Raw genomic sequence first — 13,452 nt, forward strand, 5'->3', positions numbered from 1 at the left:
AAAATAATTCATTTCAGCCTAAACCGTACAACGGAAGTAACGTTAAATCAAATTCAACCAACACAATCGCTACCAAGACAGTCTAGTAGTAGTTGTAGCCTACAATTTACCGGGGCAGCTTCTCCACACAGCAGGGCTATATCGCATTTTGCCTTGTTACTGACAATTATCGCTACCACTGACATTTTCCCCTAGATAAATGTTACGTTTTTGGGGGCATATTTTCAGTTAGCAGATGGTACTATTTGAATCGCGATTCCATCTGAGATAGCTACTGCTGGTAACGTTGTTGTTAAAATAAGCTTCAAAGGGGGTTCTTTATTAATGAATGAATGCAATATGAGTAGGCTAAATGCCTGAAAATATCACTACAAGGGAAAAACTTGCAATGACGTTTAAGTCATAGAGATTAGGTCAATTTTTACACCGGTCTGCCAAATGTATTAGTTTTGATTCAACTATGAGGTTGCTGATCACCATTCCCTCTTGCAGGGGAAATGAGAAGACAACTATTTAATTCTACTCTTCAAAAAATATGCTTTTAAATCTATGTAATCTTTATAAATAATAAGTAGGCTATGTATTTTAACGCAAGCAAGCACACCCTACAATTTCCCCAGAAATTGTACCCTCTCTAGTTATTATTTATATTCTATCAATATTAAGCTAGCTAACGGAACGTGAGTAATGAGAAGTTCCTAGCAAACTAGCTAGCTAATCACATTGTGTACAATTAACCTCGTGTTCAAGTAAAATAATGCAATCAAACTTTCTGCCAATTGGCAAACTTGCTTTACAAACCAACACAATACATACTTAGAAAATACACGTTACATGTCGAAGTTCTCGACATTCACTGCTTCTAGCTATAAATTATTTTACAAATTGTGATGGTCAAATTGCATAATGGACCTACCGCTGACAGGCATATCTCTTCTGTCTGATTATGACAACGGCACCTGAATATATCTTGCAGACCTGCAGTACGTCCATCCCCAAAGGTGGCTCCAAAACACCAACACTAATAAAACGCTTATTTATGGCGAAACTCACACTCTATTTACATTTAATCTATTTAGATTTATAACTCCGTTACACCAACCTACAAACATACATATAATATTATTATTAAATAAACCTACATACACATAAATACACACACCACACAATGGTGTACTATATTCTCCTCCACTCACACTTACACACAGTATATTTAAATATACAGTAGCTACACTGATACAAACACATTCACACATATACACAGTGTACATACTCTATTTTTTGCTCCATGTCTCTTTCCTTCCTGTCAAGACTCAGGTTAAGAAAAAGGATCTCAAGTACGAGTCACAACAAGCCTTAACCAGGATCAAATCCTCCCCTCTCTCCTCCTCCCCTTCTCTCCTCCTCACCCCCTGTCTCCTCTACCTTCTCCTCCCCCTCTCCCCTCCTCACCCCCTGTCTCCTTTACCTCCTCTCTCCTCCCCCTCTTCCTCAAACCTCTGCCTTTCTCCCATCATGTTTGGGCATGCATGCACCCTTACAGAAGAAAGTTCCAGTACTGAGACTCCAAACGGGAACAACCAAGAGTGAGGGTTTAATTTTGTACTTGAATAATATGTACAGAATGTTCAATGAACAGTAACAATACCAACAGCTGTAAGAGCAGTCTTTAATGTTGGGATCAGATGAGTACAAGGCAGCACTCCAGGTGATCAGACTGTCAGCATTACTGTCAGACACACACAGAACCAGATGGAACACAGAGAGGAGGCTGATGGTGAAACCAGACTTTTATAAAGGTCAGTAGAGGTGTTTATTCATATGTTGGAGAGTGAAGATTTACTGTCAGTCCAGGACAGGTTATGATTAAGTCAATTAGCATCCCTACCCTGGTCTGATGTCTTATCCTAATACTGGACATGTGTTTGTTTATCAGCATAGATCCTAGGCTACAATATAACATGATTCCATGTCTGTTAAACATTTGTATTGTGTCTGTAAATGTTATCATAAGCTATTGTGTGTTGGCAACAATGTCAGTCAGTGGTTAAGGACCTCCTACCTGTGCTGATCAACAGGAAGAGGATGTGCTGGGTTATCAGTTATCAGTGTCCAGGGAGGAAACAGACTAGGATGTATGATAACAACACTGTATGTGTCATTAAGGGTTTAAAGAATATTATATTTGTATATCATATTTAGACTACTTTGGTCCTCTATAGACTGAGGAGCTAGTGCTAACAGCTTTTGATTGTGGGTCAAAGAGATGGTTAGCCCATGACAACCCATGATGACACAAACCTTCATTCAATACACCATCTAGTATAAACCTGTTCCATGTGTTCCTCTGTGCATTGGTGAATGTTTCATTTGCCCTGTGCAAGAGTATCCTGAGCATGAGAAATACCCTGATCAGAGACAGGGCAGAGAGAGGAGGGTTCTGGCAGGGCAGGTGATCAGAGACAGGACAGAGAGAGGAGGGTGCTGGCAGGGTAGGTGATCAGAGACAGGGCAGAGAGAGGAGGGTTCTGGCAGGGCAGGTGATCAGAGACAGGACAGAGAGAGGAGGGTTCTGGCAGGGCAGGTGATCAGAGACAGGGCAGAGAGAGGAGGGTTCTGGCAGGGCAGTGATGTAGGCTGCAGGTGAGGGAGGACAAACATCCAGAGTTACAGTACAGAACACAGTACAGTGATAATCATGTGACAGGGTGACAAGTCATGTTTCTGGAATGATTAGGGGGGATTGTACATCAGACTGGCAGAGGTTTTTAAATAATGTGTTTAGATCAGGTCGTATTTACCCATCATTCTTATAAGTCAGGAGACCCACAATTCCACCCAACACCCATCATTTCTACTGGGAGCGTCAAGTGAAACTGCATTTCCTCATCCATGACATGGTTTCTACAGAGCCCTGTAGCAGCACAGGACTGGAATGTAGAAATGGGTCAAACCAGATAGATGAGAATCATTTTGAGTACATCCAGACAGAAGATCGAACTAGCTAGCACTGTCAGCATAGGGTTTAGTTTAGAAACAGGTTTTGTTGCAGAGGTCCTTACAGATAAGGTTTAGTTTATAGCACTGGCAGTGTAGGGTTAAGTTTAGCTTTGTGTGTTTTTGTTGCTCCATTTTACTTTTCTTTGTACACTGCTGAATGATTCATTTGGTATGAAGTGGCATGATTATATTTATAAATGACAGGTCATGTTTCTGGACATAATATGTGTCGTAGTCCATATGACTGTCTACATCGACATATACCTTTAGAACTATACCCAAAGAAAAGGTAAAGTTACGATTTCAAATCCCAAACTAACCCGGTACCCTTTGTCATCATGGGATCCATAACTGCTGGTGCTGCCTGGACTAAACTACAGGTGTTTCCTCATTCATTACATGTATTTCTAGCAGACGCTCTTATCCTGAGCGACTTACAGTACAGGGACATTCCCCCGAGGCAGAGGTGGCACCACAGGGCAAAATCTGGGACATGTCGGGGCCTTTCTTCGGGACCAGTCTATATTTTAATGAACAAGTCAACTTCTGTGTCCTATTTGTATTCTTTGTTAATTGACAATGGATAATTGTCATACAACATAACATACAACATTCAACATTCACATACATTTGAGTAACTTAGTAGACACTTACACACAAGGCATGTAAAATGTATAGTTACAGTACATGATTGTACAGTACATGCCAAATTTATGATTGGATTTTTTTCTCTTTGGGTCACGTATCATCGTTTGAGTCATCATTTCATCTGTAGTGTGGTTTGCACGTTTAAGATTAGCAATACTATTAGTAATACTTAATTAAGTATAGTAGTTCTTGGGGGGCACCACCTCCAGTTAATCCTACGAACAAGCGGGCATGATTGTACGTTTGGGGGTTTTATACTCTAAAGACCAGGGTTATCCATGTGAAGGTGACCTCTCTCATTGGTCAGTAGCTTCCCACCTGGGCGTCGTCCTGGGATCTGCCCAGAGGTGTGAAGTGGCTGATAGCTTTGAGTTCCGTTATCTAAAATGTCCATGGAATTCTTAAACTTCAGAATATAACAATACAACATTCATAAATGGTTTTGTTAGTATGATACAATTATTTTGATATCAAGATTGACTGACTTAACTATACCTGAAGGGAAGTTACACTCAAACATCAATTAAACAACGTTCTAAGTAAATGAGAAAAACACACATTATAACACATCGACTACTGTCATTGAATTGTGAATGTGTACATGAGCCATGTCATCCTTGAGAAAATGTTTATAAATCCACATCCTTGTCTGATACTGAGACCATGTGGCCTGTGTTCCTGACCCCATGCTGGGTCAGGACTTTGAGGCTCCTGCTCTGGGAGATAAGGACAAAGGGGGAAAGACCCTTCCCTTGTCGGGGGTAGGAGAAAGGTGTGGATGGTACCATGCTTTGTCTGTCGACTCTCTGCTACATATCTATTTTCTGTGGCAAACAAATGTCATCAGTGAGCTTAAAATACCACCTACTTAGCTAGCTCGCTAGCTAATAATGTCACGTAAGATAGCTTTCTAGTTAACATGTAGTAGCTTAAAATGCATTGGTTGGCTGTAGCTAGGAGATCACTGTGACTGACAGGTGCATTCACTTGTTGCAGTAGGCGTTTGAAATGTAGTCAACAGAGTAAACAGGCTGAAATTTATATTTTTATTAATTGCAAGAAGAAATAAAGTTGCTAAAGTTTTTTGTTTTTAATAGTAGATACATTACATGCGCTCAATACTCCTGAGTTACGCTGAGTTGAAAGTGGTGGGGCGAGGCCTTATCATTTTGAAAAGTAGTGGGGCAGATGCATGCTCACCACACGTGTGCCGGTGGCTCTCCCAGAGGCAAGTAGGGTGGAGTTTACACAGAACACGGAGGTTGGTAACACAGAAGATGTAATTTAGTTATCACTGTTACTAAGTTCACTGTCAGCCACCACACAAGACAGTTTAGTTATCACTGTTACTAAGTTCACTGTCAGCCAACACACAAGACAGTTTAGTTATCACTGTTACTAAGGTTTCTGTCAGCCAACACACAAGACAGTTTAGTTATCACTGTTACTAAGGTAACTGTCAGCCAACACACAAGACTACAAACAACATGTGTGAAGTGTGAAACAAAATGAGTCTGAAAGAAAACAACAATACTGTGTCATGGAAATGGCTTTTAACGTTTTAATTAAGAAAGGGAGTCAGGTGGCTGAGCAGTTTTGGAAAAGGGCTAGTAATCAGAAGGTTGTTGGTTCAATTCCTGGCTGTACCAAATGACGTTGTGTCCTTGGGCACCTCACCCTACCTGGCTCGGGGGGAATGTCCCTGTAGCCTACTTACTGTAGATCGTTCTGGATAAGAGTGAAACATCTTCTGTCACTTAAAGTCGAGTTTTTAAGAAATGTTTTAACTGTATCTTACTAAAATACACACAATCCACTCTCTCCAGGGATCCACAATGGCCACAAGTAATAAAAAGCAGCTGTTGAAAACTCTGGAGCAGCTCGGGGAAAAGGAGCTGAAGAAGTTTAAATGGTTCCTGCAGAATGAAGTTCCAGATGGGTTTAATCCCATCCCAAAGAACAAGTTGGAGAACGCTGATGAACTGGACGCAGTGGATAAGATGGTGGAGACATATGGACTCAAAGGAGCTCTGAAGATCACTGTGGAGATCCTGAGTGAGATGAACCAACATGATCTTTCTGAGTTGCTGAGTAAGTGTTTTGTAAATTGTATGTTTAGCAATATATGAATAAAAACAACAATGCAGTGATAATGCTGCAAACTCATAAGGTGTTGTGGAATAATATCCAGACATATGTTGTATTCACTGCCAGAGATGCAGTGTAGAGGAGATGTTGCCCTCCTTTCTGTGTTTGCAGTGTTATTCTGCATGTGTATCTATCACTTAGGACTGCAGACACTGTAAGGACGACTGACACCCTTCCCTTAACTAAACAAGGTGACATAATGTTAGTGGTAGTCCAGCACGCTAACACCAACCCCAGTCCACACAGGACAGGAAACCCAGCACAGACACAGGACATGATCCTTACATGTCACCCACAGCTCCACAGAGTGGAACACCTGAGAGGATGAGACAGTGCAGGCCTGACTCTTCCTGTCTTCTCTCTCCTCACAGGTGTCAGTGGTGCTGAGGAGGCTGGTGGGAACACTTCAACTTCCTGTCTTCCTCAGGAAGTCCAGGGTTCCTCCAACACCACTGAGACTGGAGGCCATGCTGCTGCTCCTGGTGGAAACCCCTCAGAGCAAATAGACTGTCATGGTACATAAGAAATGATCATGATAAAATACTGTTATGCTAAATAAGAAATTATAATGATAAGAAATTATCATGATGACAGAGTGTCATGGTACATAAGAAATGATGATAAAATAGTAATTATACTGTAATAGTAAATATGTTGTTGATAATTTAGAAGGTAGAGAACTGAATGATGGATAGAATAAAGTGCATTACATTAGCAATAATTACAATCATCATCAATCATAAAGACACCATACAATGAATGAACTTTTCCCCAATTAATTTAAATCTTGTAATAAAGAGGCTATAATATTAAGCTGCTCATTCATTTTCAAATTGTGATATGTTAATTGTATTTCAATGATATGAATGAATTACAAATGTTTAAATGTTTGAGTTTACATGTGGATGTTTTTTCTTTAGATAAATATGCAGAAAACATCAAAGACAACAAACTCAAACATCAAAGACTTCTCAAGTCTAAGTATGAAGAAATAGTTGATGGGATGAAACAGCATGGTGAGAAGATCTCCCTGGACAGTATCTACACAGAGCTCTACATCACAGAGGCTGGAGGGGGAGAGGTCAATGACCAACATGAAGTACGACAGATTGAGGAAGAATACAGGAAGATTAGAGGGTCAGAGAAAAAAGTTGAATTCAACAACATCTTCAAATCCTCAGATGAACAAGAGAAACTCATTAGAAGAGTTCTGACCAAGGGAATCGCTGGCATTGGCAAAACCTTTTCTTCACACAAGTTCACTCTGGACTGGGCTAACAACAAACAAAACCAAGACATTGATTTCATTTTCCCACTCTCTTTTCGACAACTGAATTTGTTGGAGAAAGACAAGCACAACTTGATTGATGTAATTCAAAAATGCTTCAAAGAAATGGAGAAAGAGTTTCTTACAGCCATTTTCACAAGGGGAGAAGAAAACAAGACAGAACTGAAAGTTCTGTTTATCTTGGATGGTCTTGATGAGTTCCAGATACCCCTCAACTACAAGCAGTACGAGAGCTGTGATGATGTCACAGAGCCAAATACCATAGATGTGCTGCTGACAAACCTGATCATGAAAGATCTGCTTCCTTCTGCTCTCCTCTGGATAACGTCCCGACCTGTTGCAGCCAATCAGATCCCTTCAGAGTGTGTTGACTTGGTGACGGAGGTACGAGGGTTCAATGATGATCAGAAGGATGAGTACATCATGAAGAGATGCAGTGATGAGATCCTGGCCAGGAGAATCATCTCACACATCAAGACATCAAGGATCCTCTACATCATGTGCCACATACCAGTCGTTGCTTTAATTATTGCAACAGTTTTAAAGACCTGTGGAGAAAAAAAAATGCCCAGGAATCTGACTCAAGTTTACATACACTTCCTGGTTGACCAGGTCAGAAAGATGGATGTGAAGTACAGCAGGAAAGAGGAGACTGATGCACCCTGGGACAAAAATAACATTAAGATGATTCAATCACTGGGGAAACTGGCTTTCACACAACTGGAAAAAGGCAACCTGATTTTCAGAGAGGCAGACCTGAGGAAGTGTGGCATTGATGTTGAAGGAGCTGCAAACTGCTCTGGGATGTGCACAGAAATCTTTTCAGAAGATAAATGGGGTGGTGAGGAGAAGGTGTACTGCTTTGTCCATCTGACCATCCAGGAGCTTTTTGCTGCTCTGCATGTGTTTCTGTCATTCATTAACAACAACAAGAACGTAATGGAAAAACAATTTTACAAGAGAATAACCTTCCTCCAACCGGCTGTCAGATTCTACAAGAGTGCTGTGGACAGGACCTTAGAAAGTGAGAAAGGACACCTGGACCTCTTCCTCCGCTTCCTCCTAGGCCTCTCAATGGAGTCCAATCAGACTCGCTTAACAGGTCTACTGACTCAGACAAGAACCAACACACAGAGCCATGAGAAAACAATCAAGTACATCAAGGAGAAAATAAGAGAGAATCCATCTCCAGAGAGATGCATGAATCTGTTGCCAAATGATGTTGTGTCCTTGGGCAAGGCACTTCACCCTACTTTCCTCTGGGGAAATGTCCCTGTACTTACTATAAGTCGCTCTGGATAAGAGCGTCTGCTAAAATGACTAATTGTAAAATGTAAATGTAAATAATTGTATACAGAATAAAAGGTTAAGTCTTCAATTTTTCCGACACCACTTCTCCAGAGGTGGTCGGTGACAGAGAGAGGTGCAGACCATAAGCAAAGCATAATCATGCATCAAGAGTAGAGATGACCAGTGAGTTTCTGATTGAGAAGGATAAGTCAGATGTGTCGCAAACACTTCCATTGAATCCTGGCAAAAAAGCAAGGTTTGCTCGTGCGTGAGGGTTTTATAATCTTTGCAAAAGGGGGTATCCTTTCGAAGGTGAACTCTTTGATTCAGTTACTCCCCATTATCATCCAGAGATTCGCATATAGGTGTTAAACTGGTTGGTAACTTGAGTTATTTAAAATGTCCATGTATTGCTTATACTTCCAAATATCACAATACAACATTAATAAAGGGTTTAGTTTGTAGATTGAAATCATTTTTATATCAATATTGACTGATTTATCATAACAGGAAAGGAAGTTACATTAAAAACATCAAATTACATCAACACAGCATTAAAGGGAAAGCATACATTGACACACACAAATTCCAATAATCCTTCTAGTGTCCACAAACAGTACTGTCTTTGAGAGATGTTTGTAAATCCATTAAATGTCTGTTTTGGATCAATCCTTTGTTTAATCCAACGTTCTCTGGAGTAGGGAGAGGTTGAGGAAGGTGGGCCGTTTGGCTGGCTCTTCTCCCTGCCTGGGGGAAGGAGACACCAGGTCTGGGATCAGCCCTTTGAGGCTCATACAATGCAGTCAGTCGTCGTGATGTCGTCAGCGCTGTGTCTTACCGAGGTGATCAGAAATGGCTGTGTTGGTGGTCTGACTCTCTGCTACAACACCTAGACAGTGCCAGCCTCCCTGATTGAAACATGAAGTCTGTTCCAGAGGAGAGAAGCTCTATATGAAAACACTTTGTCCCCCTGTTGTTTTCAGCTTGCAACAGTAACTCACCTCAACACCTATAGGAAATGATTAGACTGATATTCTTTATTTCTACCTCTAGAAGATAGTAGTGTTTGTAATCCATATCATGATTACCTTCTACAGGCTGTCAGGCTGTCACATCTCAGAGGAAGGCTGTGCTTCTCTGAGCTCAGCTCTGAAGTCAGCCTCCTTCCTGAGACAACTGGAGCTCAGTAACAATGATCTGAAGGATGCTGGCATGAAGCTGCTCTCTGCTGGACTGGGGAATCCACTCTGCAAACTAGAGACACTGAGGTCTGTATTTATGTTCTACATGAGACAATAGTAAAGGGGGGAAGTGGGAGTTCCACCCAAAAAGGTGGGAGGATACGTGTAACGTGCGCCTAATAATATTTTTTGCGGTATTTACAAAGACCGCCAGTAAGAGTGCGCCTCTATTCTGCGGGGGAAATTCTCTGCCTCTTAAACGCTGGTGTAAACCAGGAGCGGGTTTTCCTGTGTGTACCAATGTACCTTATTCAATGACAGCAGTGATCCGAGCAAGGCGAAGACATAGGCCAATTTTTTTGGGGGGAGTGTGGATGTTTGTATGCTTCATGTTTTGGTTACCCACAATGTTTTTGGGGCTATCTCGTGGTTTATGATCATTGACCAAAGCCCTTTTGTAAAGCTCTATCTTGGAAGTCGCTTTGGATAAAAGCGTCTGCTAAATGAATACATGTAAATGTTCTGCCCTGTAATATGTTCAGGTTTGCTGTTACTTCATGCACGTCACTACATTTAAGCTTGCGCTTTCTTTTTCCCGTAGGAAGATCCATGATAGAAATATGCGAGCCCATTGTTCTTTTAGAGACGCGCAAATTACGTTTGAGGGCGGAGTATGCACTGATTGCCTGATGGGTGTCAGGTTTGATAAATACTACGCAAAATGAGGAAGCATAGCGGGCGCTATTATTCAACTCGCAAAAACAGACGCAGCGTAAACTGCACCATTGTTAGTAGATGAGGCCCTGAGTAATCTAAATCAGTAGCACACATAATATAACTTTCCCATTGTGGACGTTTGTGTCTTTGTGGTTGTTGTGATGTTAATTATTTTTTAACATTTTACAAATGTTGGGGTCACTAGGAAAAGTAAGACATTTGAAGTTGGAAACTATTTGGGGGTTTTCTCTGCTGTTAAATAAAACTACAGTCATCTTTGACCCTTATGACACAAGGGTTAAGATATACTATTCATCATATTATTGTACATTTAAGGGTCAGGGAGACGCGCACAAAGTACACACCAAACGAATGCAGGATACCTGCTGCAGCCATTCAGCATGTGTACATGAACTTAGAGTGAAGTATATTTCAGCCTTAAGTGTCAGGTGCAACGTTGGAAGTTGAGCACACTTGTATTGGTCATTTGCACAGACCATAAAAGGTAACATTGAATTCCTTTAGGTGGGTCTTCCTACATGTAGCATAACATTAAAGCAAAAAGAGAACAGAATGCAGACAAGAATGTTACAACTTTAAACTAGAATATATACACGACCGGTCAAACGAACACCCCCATTTTTACAATTTGTATTGAAATTTAAGTAGTTCAAGTCCAGTGAATAACCTGAAATGGTACAAAGGTAAGTGGTAAACTGCCAGAGGTATAAAAAAAATAGTTTAGGTTTCTCAATTAACAAAGGAAGACAGACAGACCATTATAACCCTTAAAAGTGTAGGTCTTTACTTTAGATAGAAATTGCCAAGAAAGCCAAGGTGTCAGTGAGTACAGTTTCCGACACCATCAAAAGGCACCTGGAAACTGGAGGAAACTGACAGGAAGAGGTCTGGCAGACCCAAAGCCACAACAGAATCAGAAGACAAGTTTCAGAAAGTGAACAGCTTGCGTGATAGGCGGCTCACAGGACAACAGCTTCAAGCACAGATTAACATGGGTCAAAGTAAGCGAGTCTCAGTTGATGGTTGAAATGCTGCAAAATGCTATGGTAGCAGTTTTGGTTCATGGTGCCACTCACTCTGTGGAAGTGGCTGACTCTGGATCCAGCAAAAGAGCCCCCAAACCATCACTTTCAACCATGTGAAAATAAAATGTGCAAATGGATGTTGAACACAGATAATCAGAGTTCCAACTCATTGCTCTTGATGTAACCCCTAGACCAGGGGTGTCAAACTCATTTTCACCAAGGGCCACATCAGCATTATGGTTGCCCTCAAAGGGCCAGTTGTAACTACGATGTAATGTCAGTAACGATTTTTAGTTCAGCTCTCTCTTGGAAGTCGCTTTGGATAAAAGCGTCTGCTAAATGAATAAATGTAAATGTAAATGTAGTTGTAGCTGTTGTGAACACAGGGCGTGTTCTGCTGTAATTGCAGTCCGCCTTTTAATTCTTGGACAATCTGCTGTTTTTCTTGGAGGATACATTTTGCATATTTATCTCTGTGTTTGGTGTCAAAATGCTGGCGGAGATTGTACTCTTTAACGACCGACATCGCCTTATAACACAAAATGCATACCGGTTTTCTCCTTGAAGCACAAACATTCGCTTTCCCATCTTTATTGAAACTGCCTTCCATCCAGGGCCGGATGCAGCCTGCTTTGACTGGGGGTGCAGTTACAATTTTGGGGGGGTATCATGATTATGGAAGGGGATCATATTTTTTATATTGATAGGCCTACCATTTTTTAGACTGCTTATCGATCCGAGTGTTAACCAGGCACGGAGCCAGGCGTTGTAAACATTGGGGATTAGCCCAAATTTAAGACGTATTCTGGGTTTGTTGTGATGCTAGATAGGGACTTCCACACTTTATGCAAGCACGCATAGCGCGACAGCGCCATTTTTTGCCCTTCATTTGAACGCAGAATAGCTTTTTGAACTTTATGCAAAATAAACATAAATAAAGCAGTTTTCCAATTGATAAAACCTTGTCTAGTGAAGGTGATGTCTTCATCATTTCTGGCTCCAAATTGTCGACAGGAGAAGCAAAAACACGCTAGCTTGGCTGAGTACACCAAGTTCGAGAGCAATACCAACTTGGGTTGAATGCCCGGGGACCTTGGCTGAAAATGCGCATGGGGTAGCCTACGTTTGCAGAACCGGCTGCATTGGAGTGCTGTCATTCAAACCATGCTTGCCTTAACCCTGTTAAACTTTGCGTTTAACATTGATGTGCATACACTGCTTTCTAGAGGCGGGATGTTGTCACTTTGCCGTAACATAATTGAAATGCATTGTGAGAGATGTAGTTTATGGTCAATCCAGACTTATTTCAATACACCATTTAATCTTCCGCGGGCCACATAAAATGACTTGGCGGGCCACATTTGGCCCGCGGGCCTTGAGTTTGACCTAGACAGTGCCAGCCTCCCTGATTAAAACATGAAGTCTGTTCCAGAGGAGAGAAGCTCTATATGAGAACACCTTGTCCACCTGTTGTTTTCATCTTGCAACAGTAACTCACCACAACACCCAAAGGAAATGATCAGACTGATATTCTTTATTTCTACCTCTAGAGGGTAATAGTGTGTGTGATCCCTCGCTAATGATTACCTTCTACAGGCTGTCAGGCTGTCACATCACAGAGGAAGGCTGTGCTTCTCTGAGCTCAGTGCTGAAGTCAGCCTCCTTCCTGAGACAACTGGAGCTAAGTAACAATGATCTGAAGGATGCCGGCATGAAGCTGCTCTCTGCTGGACTGGGGAATCCACTCTGCAAACTGGAGACACTGAGGTCTGTATTTATGTTCTACACAAGACATTAGTAAAGTTATAATCACAATGCCCCCCTATTTTGACGATCCGAAACGCAAGTATCAAAACGCAAAGCGCAAGTAACTTTGTGGGCGTGACTTCAGCATGGTTGTTATTTTGCCGACGGGATAAATGACTTTGCGCCTATCGCAAATCTAAAAAGGGTTGGTCTGAAGTAGCTACATTACTAATGGGTGTGGTTTGGGCGTAACGTGCAATAAACCAATCAGAGCATCATCTCACATTCCCTTTAAGAGCAGCGCTTGTTCCATGGCGAATTGCTATTATAACGGCGGATTTACAGGCGCACGCCAGCGGTTCACAGCCGAGGAGACCGACGTTCTCGT

The 13,452-nt window shown here is 41.5% G+C and overlaps 1 protein-coding gene across 1 annotated transcript; it reads left to right on the top strand.

Moving 5' to 3' along the window:
* Nucleotides 1–1,520: 1,520 nt before the first annotated feature.
* Nucleotides 1,521–9,389, top strand: LOC146274018 (NACHT, LRR and PYD domains-containing protein 3-like). The gene is made up of 5 exons (XM_084704036.1): nucleotides 1,521–1,799; nucleotides 5,475–5,739; nucleotides 6,168–6,311; nucleotides 6,717–8,318; nucleotides 9,358–9,389. The coding sequence occupies exons 2-5, from the start codon at nucleotides 5,484–5,486 to the stop codon at nucleotides 9,387–9,389; spliced, it is 2,034 nt and encodes a 677-aa protein (XP_084560162.1). The 5' UTR covers nucleotides 1,521–1,799; nucleotides 5,475–5,483.
* The last annotated feature ends 4,063 nt before the right edge of the window (nucleotides 9,390–13,452 follow it).

This window comes from Hypomesus nipponensis, chromosome 9, assembly GCF_054491055.1.
Source record: "Hypomesus nipponensis isolate SF chromosome 9, ASM5449105v1, whole genome shotgun sequence".
In the NCBI taxonomy this organism is placed as follows: Eukaryota; Metazoa; Chordata; class Actinopteri; order Osmeriformes; family Osmeridae; genus Hypomesus; species Hypomesus nipponensis.

Excerpts from the sequence above, each read along its gene's own strand:
- LOC146274018 (XM_084704036.1), top strand. The coding sequence starts at position 5,484 with ATGGCCACAAGTAATAAAAAGCAGCTGTTGAAAACTCTGGAGCAGCTC. Across the intron at positions 6,312-6,716 it reads AGAGCAAATAGACTGTCATG|ATAAATATGCAGAAAACATC; the intron begins GTACATAAGAAA and ends TTTTTTCTTTAG. Across the intron at positions 8,319-9,357 it reads AAATGATGTTGTGTCCTTGG|CTTGCAACAGTAACTCACCT; the intron begins GCAAGGCACTTC and ends TGTTGTTTTCAG.